Source organism: Sebastes umbrosus, chromosome 18 (assembly GCF_015220745.1).
Source record: "Sebastes umbrosus isolate fSebUmb1 chromosome 18, fSebUmb1.pri, whole genome shotgun sequence".
In the NCBI taxonomy this organism is placed as follows: Eukaryota; Metazoa; Chordata; class Actinopteri; order Perciformes; family Sebastidae; genus Sebastes; species Sebastes umbrosus.
In genome coordinates this window covers 6,357,560-6,374,115 of record NC_051286.1, presented here as the reverse complement: position 1 = coordinate 6,374,115, position 16,556 = coordinate 6,357,560, and the positions used below count along the sequence as shown (strand labels likewise).

At 39.0% G+C, this 16,556-nt stretch overlaps 1 protein-coding gene across 15 annotated transcripts in view; it reads left to right on the top strand.

Annotated features, from left to right (window-relative positions):
• Window positions 1–16,556, top strand: part of LOC119476679 (regulator of G-protein signaling 6-like) — a 107,563-nt gene that overhangs the window by 81,068 nt on the left and 9,939 nt on the right. For all 15 annotated transcript variants that reach the window (XR_005204078.1, XR_005204074.1, XR_005204075.1 and 12 more), the window contains exons 7-15: window positions 1,379–1,443; window positions 1,669–1,745; window positions 3,880–3,961; window positions 4,114–4,188; window positions 5,377–5,478; window positions 7,318–7,379; window positions 10,376–10,486; window positions 12,277–12,402; window positions 14,820–15,006. Coding sequence is in view for 4 of the 15 variants with exons in the window: in XM_037750106.1 (XP_037606034.1) it covers window positions 1,379–1,443; window positions 1,669–1,745; window positions 3,880–3,961; window positions 4,114–4,188; window positions 5,377–5,478; window positions 7,318–7,379; window positions 10,376–10,486; window positions 12,277–12,402; window positions 14,820–15,006 (887 nt within the window). In the remaining 11 variants the exon portion in view is untranslated. The remainder of the gene's footprint in view (window positions 1–1,378; window positions 1,444–1,668; window positions 1,746–3,879; window positions 3,962–4,113; window positions 4,189–5,376; window positions 5,479–7,317; window positions 7,380–10,375; window positions 10,487–12,276; window positions 12,403–14,819; window positions 15,007–16,556) is intronic.

Here is a 16,556-nt window from a genome sequence, read left to right as displayed (position 1 = left end):
CTGGTGAAGCTGCAGCAGTTATTTCTGCACAAACGTCCCCTGCACATTCACTAGATATTCTCAGAGCTAAACTAACTCTTCTGCAGTGTGGAGTGAGCGCGCGTTCACGTCTAGAGGTGGAGCGAGCTGAGCGAGAATGCGCGCGCTGTCTGAGTGAAGGCGAGCAGGCAGAGAGCGGCTACACGTGAACGCACATATGCGAGCGCGCATGTTCCCACGACCCGGTACATTTATACGCTTAAAAAGTTACAAACAGTCCCTTTAACAAAGAGCTCTACTTATTGTTTTACACTGAGGGAGTATCGACAGAGCTTTTAATCAGTATCAATGTCTCAGCTGTAATATTACACAGGTGCTCAGTCTGTAAATTGAATTCACTTTCAAAGTGCTTATGAGGCAAACGTTGAGTGCATTATTACATTACACTTCCACGATCAGCAGAATACAGTTAACCATACATAACTGTAAAGGTTTATTCCTCTATATTCAGATCTAATCTGGGGATCAATTTGGATCCCAAAACAGCACTTTAGAAAACGTTTTCTACAAATCCTCTTTTATCTCCGCTAAGCAACATCTAATTAAAGACAGTAAACATGTTCTCGTGTAGCTGTAAGTGAATATTTATAGCTTTGCTGTTGAGCTTACCTCAATTCCCACAATGTTAATCATTTACGCAGAAATATCTACACTGCATATATAATTGTCTTAGTTTCTACTTTACATGTACAGGTAGTTTTGATGGTGACTAACAGGTACATCTACCCAATTAGATATTTCACAGTAGGGCCAATATGATGGTTTGCATATGAGCTATACTGACCTTTAACTGTATAAACATGTGAACATCAACTAGTCATTCAGTTGACATCTGATATGAGTCAACATTTCTACTCGGTCACACCCACACAAACTGTGCGGCACAACTTCAATTTCATGCGTTCATTTAACAGCACACTTATATTTTTGTAACTTTTTATTCAAAGGCTGAATACAAAGCAGAAGTTTATTTTAAGGTCTAGTGATTCATCTTTCTAAAGAGCTGCTAACAATAAAATTATTTCATCATTCTGGGTTTCAGTGAAGAGCTGCCGCATCCCATCTTCACCTCAATTCTCTTTTAGAGGTTTTTTACATGTCTGAGGAAGGCAATTTAAATCCCATGTAGGAATGGTGGATGAAAACAACCTTATACCTACCACTCATAATCCTAAAGCAACAGATAGGTGGACAGGCGTCCACAGAAACTGATTATATTCCCATATAATGTGAGGTGAGGAGAGGTGAGACAGGTTACTGTTGGAGATGCATGGATGAAGGTGAGCGTCTATACTGATAAATCTCTCTAAGTCTTTGATCCTCTCTGTTCCTCTCGCAGCTATTTACCTGTGCAAGCGGACCATGCAGAACAAGACCAGGCTGGAGCTGGCCGATTACGAGGCGGTGAGTGCTGGATTGTTCCTCTATACACAGATCAATAAGGAGTATTGATGTGTGTCAAGCTTGAGGCAGAAAAACACGACCTGTTAAAGGTCAGATCTGTGTGTGTGTGTGTGTGTGTGTCTGTGATGATATGAGATCTTTAAACCTATGGATAAGATTTATTTTTATTAACTTTTTTAATATTATGATTTCTCTGTCTCTGTGTCTCTTTCTTCTCTCCTACAGGAGAACTTAGCCAGGCTGCAGAGAGCCTTTGCCAGGAAGTGGGAGTTTATCTACATGCAAGCTGAGGCCCAGGTCAAGTAAGTGTGCTCTGTTACCAAGGCAACTCAAGAAACTACAGTGCATGCTGTGATGTCATTCACGTCTAAAGGTAAACAATACAGTAAAAGCTCTCTGTGCGACATCCCATATGATGAGCAGTGAGTGTTTCTGACAGACTCCATTAACCCTGCTGTAATGGGGTTTCTCACAACATCAACCTATCCAGTGTTATCGGGGCACCGTAGGTCTACTGCTTTATGTTTCTGAGGTATGAAACATGATAAATCGTTTTGTTTAACCAGCAGTGTGCTTTTGGATCATATAGAAAATTGGAAAATGGAGACAGAAGAGAGAGAATAGATGGATGCAATCCCACTTTGATTTATTTATGGACATGCACTGAATCCCAGGGGGGGGATCAAGATCTTTAAATACAAACACAAAACAATAAAGCCCCTTCATGGTCTTTACGACAGTTTAAGACATTATGATTGTGCCAATTTCATCCAGCTTCCTTTTGACGATTGGTTTCTGGTCTGTGTGACCAACATTTACAAAAACCCGGAGGTCACACAGAGCTATGTTCTTTTGTCCAGAGAACATGATCTATATATTGTTTTATTCTGCCTGGCCGGAGGCATTATGTTTTTGGCTTGTCCATCCGTCCGTCCCATTTTGTGAACACAATATCTCAAGAATGCCTGGAGGGAATTTTTTCAAATTTAGCACATACGTCCACTTGAACTCAAGGATGAACTGATTAGGATTTGGTGGTCAAAGGTCATGGTGACTGTGATCTTACGTCCATCCCATTCTCATGAACGCGATATCTCAGGAACACCTTGGGCAAATTCTTTTCAAATTTGGCACAAATGTCCACCTGAACTTAAAATGAACTGATTGGATTTCGGTGGTTAAAGGTCATTGTGATGTCACAAAACATGTTTTTTTCTTTTAAAAAAAAAAGATTATTTTTTTGGTATTTTCAAGCCTTTATTTTTTTATTTTTTCAACAATATTTTTATTATGCTTTTAAACACAAACACAGACAAAACCAACAATACACCAACACACAGTGGCCACAAGGACTAAACACCAGATTTAGATCCCTAACACACAGTATACATAGCACATAATATACTCAAAGAGAGGGTAGTTGAAAATATCAAAGCATCTATGTATGTATAAGGATAAGGAGGCGCTCAATCCGTTACAGTTGATCGCAATCGACACTGATGCAACAACAAAACATTTTAAGAAAAATAAGAAAACAAAACAAAATGAATAAGTCAGCAAATAAATATCTCGCATTACGAACCAAAAATGGCACTTATCGAATTTTCAATATTGCAATCTATCAGACCCTTTTCAAGCCTTTATTGACAGGATAGTGGACAGTATAGAAAGGGGGATAGAGAGAGAGGGCGACATGCGGAAATGGCCGCAGGTCGGATTCAAAACCGGGGCCACCGCGGTTAGGACTCAGCCTTGTTACATGGGCGCCCGCTCTACCAACTGAGCTAACATGGCGCCCACAAAAACATGTTTTTTAGCCATAACTCAATAATTTATATGCTAATTATGACAATTTCACACAAATGTCTAACAGGATAAAATGATGAAGACATTTTGGACAGACATGGATGTAAACTGAAACTTGACTGGTTGGCGGAGGCATACAACCGCGAGGTGGCAAATCTAGTTTATTACTCAATGGGTTACAATTTGGAGGAGTAAGGCTGCAACTAAACGATTGTTTTCATTGTCGATTAATCGGTTGATTATTTTCTGGATTAATGGATTAGTTGTTTGGTCTATAAAATGTCAGAAAATGGTGAAAAATGTCGATTTCTGTTTCCCAAAGACCAAGATGACGTCTTCAAATGTCTTGTTTTGTCCACAACTCAAAAAATATTGTCATAGAGGAGTAAAGAAACCAGAAACACACACACACACACACACACACACACAGGAGATGGTGCACAGACGGGTGCAGGGACCTTTGAGCACATGAGCTTCAATATCGTTAAAACCTGATGGACATATAGGCTTTATAATCTCCAGACTATCTCCCTCCCGTTCTCATCCTTCCACCCATCAACTGCTCCATCTAATGCTGATGCCAGGAGAGCCACACACTGTGCTTCTCACACCGACTGATCTCATCTGCAGGATCGACAGGAAAAAGGATAAAACCGAGAGGAAGATCCTCGACAGCCAGGAGAGAGCCTTCTGGGACGTCCACAGACCCGTGGTAAGCCTCTGTCTGTGTGCATGTAGCCGCCTACCTCATCCTCCAGCCACATACCGGCTCTTTTCTATCTTTCCACAGCTCTCTGTGGGTTTACTTCAAATCACCGGTATTGACTGTAATAATGATTTTTATGTTGCTTGTGTTTTCTCCAGCCTGGATGTGTTAACACGACAGAGATGGACATCAGGAAATGTAGACGCATGAAGAACCCTCATAGAGTTAAGAAGGTATAAGCTCCGATGACAGGGTGGGACCACTTCCTGGTATCTGTTTACAATAAATGTATGGAAAAACACTGTATATTCATTACAATACAGATGACTTTAATTTCAGTGGACATAAGTTGACAATAGCCAGTGGTGGAAGAGGTATTCAGATCTTTTACTTAAGTAAAAGTAGCAAAACTGCAATGTAAAAATACTCTGTTACAAGTAAAGTCCTGCATTCAAAATTATAAGCATCAAAATGTACCTAAAGTACCAAAAGTAAAAGTACTCATTATGCAGAATGGCCCATTTCAGATTCAAATATATTATATAATTGAATTATAATTAGTGATGCATTAATTTGTTCATCATTTTAATGTTGTAGCTGGTAACGGTGGAGCTAATTTTAACTACTTTATATACTGCCGGGAAGCTTAACCTCACTTACCTTAATTCCAACCAATACTATTGTATTTACTATTTTATTTGTACTTAACATTACGCTTAACTTAATTTTATTTCCTTTAACGAAAATCTATTATTCAATTTAATTAATTTTCCCCCTCTTTCATTTTTCTATTTTATTTTCTATTTATTTACTTTTTTAATTTATTTTATTTTATTATTATTATTATTTTTATTATTTTTTTTTTTATTTTTATTATTTTTTTTTTTTTTTTTATTTTTTTTATTTTTTTTTTTTTTTATTTTTTTTTTTTTATTATTATTTTTTTTTTTTTTCATGTGATCAAGACCAACATGGGGCGTGGGGGGTTCACAAGGACACTCAGTTACGTTGCATTTTATATGATGACCTTTGCCATGTCTGCAAAAAAACTGGAAAGAAAATATAGTGAAGAAAAATAACAATATTTTCCTATATATAAATTAGCATAAATGGAAATACTCAAGTAAAGTACAAGTACCTCAAAATTGTACTAAAGTACATTACTTGAATAAATGTATTTAGTTCCATTCCACCGCTGCCAATAACTTAATCATATCAACTCTGCTCCTTAATGAGATTTACATTCACGCAAGCAATCATTTTTAAATTACTGAAATGTATCCCTTTAATTTGAACAACACAGTGCTCTGTTGCTTTCTCGGCAGCTGTTTTCCTGTGTTATCTGCGCTGCGAGAAAATAATTAGTACACATTGTGTTCTCTCTGTTATCTCTCCCACTTCTCCACTCTCATCATGTTCAGTCGGTGTACGGTTTGGCGGAGGAGGGAACACAGTCTCAGAGTCCCATACATACTCCCTCGCACCACTGCAGGAAAGGCACCAAGGAGGATGTGGAGAAGGAGGTAAAAAAATCTGACAAAAATGATCAACTCACGTAAGAAAAGAAAAAAAACAACCAGCATTTCATTGCCACAGAAGCGTTGCAGAGAAGACACTGAATTTTACACTTTTTGCTAAAAGGTCAAATTTCCAGCGCAAAAGGGAGATCGGTTTTCACCACGAAACAAGTAGACAAACAAAACAACAGGATACAACTGACTTATGGGACTTAATTATGAGAAAGGGTAGCACTGACATCACCACTGAGGCTGCCAACCAACTCAAACATGGTCTTGTTTGTTTATTATACTACTACCGAGATACTCGTTTGCAGCATTGGGCAAATCATACACTGATATCTTAGAAAATTCAAGACATTTACTACAGTGGAAACCGCTTACAGTGATCACGGTTACAGTCATCAACCGCTTATAAGGATCAAAAAGCTTTGGACAGAATCATTCCTATACAATGCTGTTTAAATAATTTGCTTTTGGTAATCAAGTAGTCCGCTTATGCCTAGTTCACACTACACAACTTTGGCCATGAATTTCTGCTCCCAGTGGAGGTCCCAGACAAAAGCCCCAGATCAGAGGCAAATTGGCATTGGCTCACCGCTTGCACTTTTGCTCTTGAGCGTCATGTGTGAGCTGCTCAAAGACACAAGCAGAGAGGCTCACCAACGCTCACTGATGCATCGGAGACACATTGCAGATATCTAGCATGCTAAATATCTGGACCTGTCGGGGACTCCAGCCACGAGCTACAGCCAATTCAAGACACAGGTTCAAGGGAAACCTGGAGGAGGGGTCGCCTGTAATAACAGGAACTTACTGTATGTGTTGCATTTGCAACACGGAGCAAAGTTGTTGTTGCATAAATAGTAAAAAAGAGTGTGGAAGCTGGTGGAAACAGGCTATTTGTAAACACATGTGCCACCAACAACATCAGCAATATGTCTCCTGTATGGTATCACGTTATTTACTGTGTATTTCTTGCATGTTTTTGAGACAAAACGTAGTTTGGAAACCTCATCTGGGATTCCTCCTGGTGAAAGATCATGTAGTGTGTGACCTCCTGTCTCCAGTCAGTCATGTAGCGTGAAAACCACAACGATTGAAAGACTACTGATTACAAGACAGCAAGTTGTTAAATGTGAACAGTACAGAGATCTGACCACTTTGTAAGTCGTGTAGTGTGAACTTTGCTTTAGTGTTCATATTGAGTCTTTTCATACATGACAACATATGGCCAAAACAACTACAGCATTTACATTTTTCTTTTTACTTTACTCCCATGATACTGTATTTTATGAATATGTTTTCAAACTCTACTACCAGTTCAGCGTTAATAGCCTACAGTTTATTTTCAGGCCTGTTAAAATGTTTTAAATGCACAGAAACCAGCGCCAAGCTGTCGCTTAGTAGCCTATTTCACTACTGACGTAACTGTATTTATGAACAGCACAATACTGTTTTATACTGTAGCATACTTATAATTTGAACTACAGTAAGCTGTATTTTATATTCAGTACTGTAGCCTACTGTATTATAGTGTATCTTAATTATACACAGTAAAGTCATTTAATTGGTACAGTACTGTTATTTGAAACAGCTGTACTTTTTCAGTCATTACAATTCAGTAAATATCAAAGCTGCCCATTTCATCACTTTATATTCATGTAATAAATACACAAACGTCAACTAGATTGTAATCTGCATAATAAAACGGTTATAATAATCATCCGCTTATAGTGAGCAATTTGACCTGGACAGAAGTGACCACTATAATAGGTTTCCACTATATATCGTTTTGTTTGCTGTTCGTAAAACAACACTGACTGGTGTCATCTCCTCTTTCAGATCTTATTCCTGAACTCCCAGGTTGATCGTCACCGTATGAAGATGTCTAAAGTTGCTGACAGGTGCGGTGCAGGAAACTCTGCAGCACTAGAAATACTGCACATGCAACGTGAAGAGCATTTGTGATGCTGTTTGTATTTGGAGCTGAATAGGTTTACAGGATTAGTAGGTTGTGGTTTCTCACTGGATTTCCCTGCTTCCCCTCGATCACAGGCACAGGCCAAGCGACAGCCCGTGGAAAACAGAAAAATAAGGGCTGCCTTACCTAACCTTATTCTTTAAAATGGTGTCCAGGAACCAGGATTAGATCATTGACGTGAGGTTAGAAGATCCAGAAATGCTTTATGGGCACAAATCTCCATCTTATCAACTAATTTCAGTCTGCAGTAGGGCTGTGAAAGTTAACGCCTCTAAATTCTTTAATGCATTAACGCAACTTGCGATTTTTAGGTTGTAACGGGCTCAGTTATAAAGCTAGAGTGAAGAAACTGGCATCATATGAAACTAGAAAATCTAAGGAATCCATCGGTACCAACCATGTCATACTAGCCTGTTGTGAAAGAGGCTAAATAATGCTCCAAACTTTGGCGAGGAAACACATGGCCATTTTCAAACGGGTCTCTGATGTGGGAATGAAAATGGATTCTATAGGTACCCACTCTTGTTATTCTGTCCACCTTCTCTGTAGTGCAAGAGAGATACAAAGCATATTTCTGCATGTACATATGGGCTTCTAGCCCCCCCGCTGTGTGGCAGAGACGCTCCTGTGTTTGCTTGCCTGACAGTCTCATCCTCTGCTCAGTCAGTCGGGACAGCCATTACTTCCCAGCAGAGCAGAAAACTGTGATTACTGCTGCCTGCTGCTCGGCTCTGCCTCCCTGACCCTTTAACCTCCTGACTCCACCAGTTTAATTGGTGCTCCACAGAGCGGACAGTTTGAGGCAAATAACCCAAACACTGCAAGAAACATCATGTCAAACAACGTCAATCATGTTGGACGATTACATTCAGAATGACTAGTATCATAAAGTTTCTTTTTAATCACTTCACGTTAGGAATGATTTGTCAGACATGATCACTTTTGGGGTCAGTAAGCACATGATACTACTGTAAGGTGGAATGCACCAGTACAGATTCATATAAACAATTGATGAGTGCATAAATCCTGATTTAATGTGATGCTTTTTTATAATAGCCTACAGCTGTTTTAGCACATCTTTTAGACAATAAAGAAGCTAATAGATGCACACTGGGAAGAGGCCTGACGATGCTCACTGTACAGTCGAAGGCTCGCTCTCACAGGATGATGCTTCACTTCCAGTTCAATAGATTTTTACTGTTCTTTTGGTTGGAGGTTTCATGCTCAGGATGCAAACTACCAAAGTGCAAAGCTTTGAAGATGGTGAGGAAAGAAAGTCTTGTTGCTTACTTACTCATGCACAATTCAGAAAGCGCTGCACATAAACACCCGAACAAACTAAGAGTGCATGTTTTAATGGTTCTGTTCAGGCTGTCGCTGTCCGTGGTGCTGATTCTCCTTTTGCCTTGTGTTGTTGCATACTTTACTCTGCATACATGTCACTTCTGGGCAAATATGCTGTTTTATGCAAATATATGTATATATTCATTATTGGAAATCAATTAACAACACAAAACAATGACACATATTGTCCAGAAACCCTCACAGGTACTGCATTTAACATTAAAAATATGCTCAAATCATAACATGGCAAACTGAAGCTCAACAGGCAACAACAGCTGTCAGGGTGCTGACTTGACTATGACTTGCCCCAAACTGCATGTGATTATCATAAAGTGGGCATGTCTGTAAAGGGGAGACTCGTGGGTACCCATAGAACCCGTTTTCATTCACATATCTTGAGGTCAGAGGTCAAGGGACCGCTTTGAAAATGGACATGCCAGTTTTTCCTCGCCAAATTTTGCATAAGTTTGGAGCGTTATTTATCCTTTCTTTTGCAACGAGCTAGCATGACATGGTACCAATGGATTCCTTTGATATTGTAGTTTCATATGATGCCAGTATCTTCACTCAAGCTTTCAAACTGAGCACCTAGTAACCTAAAAATCGGAAGTTGCATTGAAACACGTTATTATGGCGTTAACTTTGACAGCCCTAGTTTGGTCTAATTATTACAATGCAAAGCTCTACTCCATATGTTTTATCCATAATCTTTGCCTGCCATCGTCTACTTGATTGAGTATTGGTTTTAGTTTAGTTTCTTGGTTGACTGATTTGTTATTTTCTGTTGCTAACAGTGTAGAATTGGGTGGTATTTGTTAGTTTACGAGCTCCACAGGCCTGATTCAAAGCCTCCGGGTGTCTCTTTAGTTCCAAATGTCTCAATTATTACACCCAATAAGTGGTCTGACTAAAGTATCATTATTTTATGTGTCATGTAGAGCTCATATTTTCTAGTGCAATAACATGAAAATCATCATTATTAAGTGAAGTGTTCAGCAGATTTACATTTTGCTCTCTTTTAAACAACTTGAAGATGTTAGCCATGAAGTGGCATAATCAGCTGATTTATAATTTATACGTTTTTTGCAAAGCTTGCAAGTACTCAAATGTGTCATAGCTGCAGTACAGATATTGTATGTACAGTAATGTATGTTATGGAGGGATGCCACAGTGGCTTATGTGTTGTGGGAAAGAAACCTCATTCTGTTATAATGATTTCTGGGTTTAAACTGTGAGCAGAAAAACATTTTCAGAGTCCTGCTGCTGTTGTTGATGATGTTTCTTCTTCACTGGGTGTCTCAGTTCTTGTTTATCTCAGACTATCAAAGAGAGGTAGGAGGATCACATCTGAGCTCTTGATCAGGACAGATGTTCCTGCTTAACGATTTGTTTTTTCCTAATTTACTAAATTAACTTCTGAAAGCCTCCAAGTCAAAATTGTATTAAGTAAACAGAGGAAATATTGATCTTACTGAACACATGTAACATTTGAAATGGTTAAACTTTGTCTCTTAACTTTTAACCAGCTTTGCCCTCAACATCTCCTGTCGTCTGTCTCCTGTGTTTGTGTGTCAGTCTGATAAGCTACACTGAGCAGTACATGGACTATGACCCGTTTGTGACGGCACAGGATCCACCAAACCCCTGGATCAGCGACGACCCCTCCCTCTGGGATCTGGAGGCCAGGTACAAAACCACAATCCACAGCAGTTTCACTTTCACAGCCAGTGAACATTTCCTCTTCACGTCACAGAGTTTAACTTGCAGGCCACATTTAAGTAGGGCTGGGCGATATGGCCAAAATCTAATATCCCGATTTAGGTCATTTCATATCTTTACAACGATATATATCACCATATAGCATGTTTTCTGGTAATTCAATAAATAAATAGTCTATATGAAATAACCACATGGTAAAACCTATTTTTTTATACTTCTGTGTGAATTCAATATTGACAAATGAAAAATATTTTCTCATTTAATGCAAAATGAACATAAAGAGTTTCAAGTTATATTATAGAGAAAAATAAATCTTTCCATATATCGCATTGAATTGAGTAATAATGTATAATGTAATGTAAAAACAGAACTACAATCTTCAAACGATATGCCCTCAGAATATTTCACATCTGATTTTGTGAGACATTTGAGTTAGTATGCGCTTGTTTTTATCAGTTTAGATCACGTAATTGTGTATCACGATATCTCTATATATGATTTCATCACGATAAGATTCCATTGAAAGACTATTGAAGATTATTGCCTAGCTCTACATATAAGTAAGGGATAATGTGCGATGCGAAGTCTTAAACAACAATGACCCGCTAACTGTACATTATCCTGCTTATTACACGGCTACTTACTCATAAAATACATTTTGTTTTACACAAAAACGGTCCGCCAGCGTCCGACATCAGAACTGCGCCCATAGCAACGGGAATAGACAGACATTAGAACGCCGTGATTGCAAAGTGTACCATTTGTTATTTAATGATGAATAACAATTCACTAAATTTATTTTATGTTATCTATGCATTTATTTATTAAATTTAGTTTTATAAAGTTAGGAAAGTGATGTTTAAGTCAAGCCTGATGTTGCCTTACACATAAAAGAATGATCCCAGTCACTTCCACACAGTGAGGCATACAGCTGATTAATTATACACTGGTATCGGATCGGTACTTGGTATCGGCAGAAGCCCAGGTATCACTATCGGTGAGACGGAAAAAGTTGGATTGGTGCATCCCTACTTTTTAGAAATAGTATCGTGAAACGAGGCACAATAAAACAGATCACTGCTGTAGAATCGAGTGATTTAACAGCAGCACTGGATGTTTATAGGTAATTACTTTGAGTGATTGGCTATTTCCTGAAGTAGTGAAGAAAATTGAGGTCATTGAATTTACTCAATCAATCCAAATCAAATCATCCACCTCAGTTTATGTGTTACAAACACGTATTGGACCATCTCAAATTATTGATCACCCATTGAAATGTCACCTGGAGATATAAAGGTAATGAACTGAAGTATTACCTCTTAGAGAGGGCAGTCGCAGCTCTCAACAAGTTGCACTACGCTGCTCTGAATTATGCAGGAATTAATTAGAGCAGACGTATAATCATTGTGCCTAATGTAGTTTAATAATTCAGCTGAATTGATTAATTGCAGGATAGGAGAAAATGTATTCCCTGCAGAGATTAAAATTGATTGATTTCAGATGAACGCTGGCATTAATGCGCAGCTTTCCCGACACCAATCTCACATCGGCATCAGCCCTTTTAGACGACTGATCGCATTTTAGGTTTTAAAGTCTTATCCCTTCCTCTGTATTCATGTCAGCCCTCTCTACACTGAGCATTCCTCCACCATTTCCCCGTCATTTAATATCTTCTAATCTCTTTTTAATCTTGGCCTGCCTGAAGAAGCTTCAGGTAAATGTTTACACAGCCTCTCTCCGTCTCCCATCTCTCCCAGTAAGGAGCCCAGTCAAGCGCGGGTGAAGAAGTGGGGTTTCTCTCTGGAGGAGGCCCTGAAGGATCCAGCAGGACAGGAGCTCTTCCTCAAGTTCGTGGAGTCAGAGTTTAGCTCAGAAAACCTGCGGTGAGCACACGAGATGCTACGATAATCATCTCCAACATTTTTTATGTGATGGTGATTCATGACAACTTTTTACATCTGCTGTTCTAAACAAGTTGTGCTCCAGTGAGTGAGAAAAAAGCATGTGGTGCACGACGGTGGTCCGTTTTACATTCAGGGTTTGTTGTGAAGAAAGTGGTATTTTGTGGTATATATTCTATTCATGTTCTATGTAAATTTAAAGCTGTACAGCAGCACCTTTTGTGCATTTCTACTTGTGACATTGTGAAGAAAAGTATAACAGTTATTTAAAAGCTTTCACTGCTCTGAAAATAGCCAGATTTCTCTTTGGCATCCCTGTCGTTCCAACCTACCATTTCAACCCACTTGCACACTGTAAACACAGGAAGAAACAAATCACAAGTGAACAATTTTCCTGTTCCCAGTACAGGAGAGCTTTACCTTGAACGCACCAAGGAAAGTGTCAAAAACATACTATTCTAGGAATAACGAGAGCAGGAAAAACGATCCTGCTTGTTACACTTTGCACTTGGAAGTATAATGACTTAGTTTTGCTCAGCAAGATAAATCCATAACCGGTTTTCTTTAAAATTATTTTACCCTTAAGACCGAAATGACGTGGTGGAAAAATTCACAGCAACAGTGGAGAAAAAAGTCAGTTATGGAAAAAGAGAAAAAGATCAGATAAAATGAAACTTCACTGATGCCTGTTGAGAAACTTGGTAGAAAAGAGCAATAAAGAGCTATGTGAGTATCTAGAATAGAATAACAAAATATTAATTTTTTTGTGTGGTAGCTCTTCCACACAATATTAGATTAATTGCAGTATGCTAAGATAATGGCAAATCATACGTATCCCATAAATCAACAGTGAAGGAAAGCACCTTGCAGCTGTTAGAGATGACCAGCCTCTCTAGATGTGTGTACTTGTACAGTATGTACACTAATGTGCCAGTGTGTCGTCTTATTGTAATTCAATGAGGTTGTTGATTTCACAGAGTTGTTGCTTAGTGATTCACCGCACAGATATTAAATTCATCCTTCATTTCGACATACAGATTCATGGACTTACATCGTGTTTAGGCCTTTATGCAGCAGAGCAGCAATAAGAGGGAGTGTTTGTGATGCGTATGTGAGCGAGAAGAAGAAGAGAGCATCTCTAACAGCCAGAGAGAGAGAGAGAAGAGGAAACTAGAGACCTGTTAGGAATCATAGAGTCTGGGAATGAACTGAGAGATAACATGGAGGGAGATAACGCACACATAGACATGAGAGAGAGAGAGAGAGAGAGAGAGAGCATACACCCTTATCACTACTCACCTCTCGGCTATCCCACCAGTCTCCTCACCCCTCTCTCTTGTTCCTCTTTTCCGGACCTTTAATTGCTTTTGCTTTTATGAAGGAGCTTTCAGAAGAGCTCTACTGAGGAAGAGCGTGACAGCGAGTGAGAAATAGGGTGAGAGAGAGAGAGAAGGAGGCAGACCCCAGAGTGTTTCTCTCTATATTATTATATCTCTGAAGCAGTCCACAGATCAATATAGATCCAGACTAATATCTGAGGCTGTCAGCCTGTGGCTCTCTGCCGCCTCTGGTGTTTAACACAGTTTATTGCCTGCATCCCTTTATATCGGCTGTCTTATACTGGATATTTAGTAGTCTGAAAGTCTGAAAAGGCCACAGTGAATTATTTAAAGTGAATGTCATAAAATGTTAAATGTGGCTATTGAAGTCTTTTTTTATTCACAGGAAAGGTTTTATTTCTTTGAAGAGTTCCCTTTTTTATATACTACTCATTACAGTTTCAGACTGACACAGCTTTATCTGCTTACTTTGTCTTAAAAAAAAGATTTAGATGTGATAGTTTCTGAGTCCTTCACATGATTTTGCTCTGCAGGACAGGCAGCTGGAAGCTTTTATACTTTGCCTTGCAGTGTTTGCAGCATTGAAGATTTGAATCCACGTGTTCCTCTCCTTTTTTCTTTTACATTTTTGGAAAAAACAACTAAATTTTTCTCAGATTAAATCTTGAAATTGTACGTGTCTTCAAATGAGTGCGATAAGACGGAACTGTTTGCAAGCTATTTCCACTTATTTTGGGTTTTAGAAGTTTTGAAGACACAATTATCAAATATGTTTAAGACTTAATCTGGTCGAAAACTTCATGTAAAGCTTATTTTCAGTGGAAACAAGTGAAATGATCCTAACATACTCTCAGATTTGTAGATAATTATGTAGAAAAAATGTGTTTTACTCAATTTCAAACAATAAAAGATGGTTAATTTCTGTTGTGTGAACTTGATTAATCTCTTGAAGATAAGTTACCACACAAAAATAAATTCTGTGCATCATTTGGCATGCAGATCAGGTTGTTTAGACTCTTTAAGTCAGATAATCTGATGTGAATTTGATCTGGGTTGCAGGTTCTGGTTGGCGGTGCAGGACCTGAAGAGGATGCCCCAGCAGGAAGTGCCGCAGAGGGCGCAGGACATTTGGACAGAGTTCCTGGCGGAGGGAGCGCCCAGCTCCATCAACCTGGACTCCCACAGCTACGAACGCACGAGCCAGAACCTGAAAGACCCCGGACGATACAGCTATGAGGACGCACAGGTGAGAAAACACAACATATAGGATGAAAGAACTAGTATTTCAGAGTGTAGTGCATTTGAGTTCATAACCAGTCAGATATTCTCATTACACAGGCCTCTACGGTAACGCAATAACAATAACATTAAAGTATTTCCATTCTCAGTTTTAATGAAACACTTCACAGTAAAATTGAGGGAAAAGTGGCTAAGATCCCTTTAAAACTCATTAAATTCCTCACCCACACAGAAATAATATCTACATCTGCCATTTATAAATTACTCTCAAAAGAGAGAGCGTGAAAATAATCCATGAATTTAAAATGCCAAGCAGAGAGTCTCTTTTGGTGATGCAACAGCCGAACCTTCCCACCTGTCAGCTGAAAGGTTAACCTGTCTGGATAAAGGGGAAAGTCAATAATGCACACAAATAATACACCTGCTGCCTTTTAATATACAGAATACACCAAAGATAGACAGATAAGAGAGAGATTTTACTGCAGTGTAGAGCAAAAGAGACAAAGATAGTCGTAGTGCGAAATTCATTGCCGAGTATACTGTAAAGTGCAGTTATGGATCAGATCACTTAAAGGTGTTGAAAGATGTATGAGTCCAGAGGAGAGTGTATTAGTACATACAAAATGATTTACATAATGCAAACATAAATAAATTCGATAACAAATACAGTATTAGACATTTAAACATTAGTCAAAAGGATACAAACATTTCTTCACTTTTTTAACGTTTATGCTCTTCCTTGCTGAGAGATGGATAAGAAGATTTATCCCACTAATATCTGCATACAATATGAAGCTTCATTATGAAGCTTTAGTCACCAGCTGGTTGGCTTAGCTAAGCATAAAAGATTGGAAACAGCAAGTCTGGCTCGGTCCAAAGGTGACAAAATCCGCCTCCCAGCACTTCTAAAACTCACTAATTGACGTTTTATATCTTGTTTGTTTAATTCGTAGAAAAACTGATGTGTAAAAATGAAAATTAGTATTTTAACTTCGCTGAGCTTTATGATAACCTAAACTAATGGCTGCTGGCTGTAGCTGCATATTTAGCAAACAGACATGAGAGTAGTATCAATAAGGGATGTCATGGAGAGGACATTTTCCCGCCGGTTAATAAACTTGTGACAACACCGGTGTTACCGATTACACGAACTTTCCACTTTGATCTTTACAGTAGTCTGGCCTCTACGGTCCAGCTTTCGGAGCGAGGCCGCAGGTTTCCACCTGGCGCCGCTGCTCCGCGCACACCGGCTGTGACCGCTCCGTCCTCCTGACGGGATTACCTCATTAATACCCTTATAGCATTGGCTTTAAATATGAAATATTGCCAAATAGGAGCTTTTGCTTTTCGCTTTGACACCAAATCCTCCGCCGTTGTCTTGTCTGTAAACTCTCTCTTGTCCCGTGTGTGAAATCTGACTCCTGCTACTCTGTGCTGACACGTCCGACTATGTATTAATAAGATGGCGCTGAAAATTAAAGGGACTATTTGTAACTTTCAGAAATGCTTGTTAACAGTGACACCTGTGGCCGTGAAATCAACGAAAGTCAGCGTCGG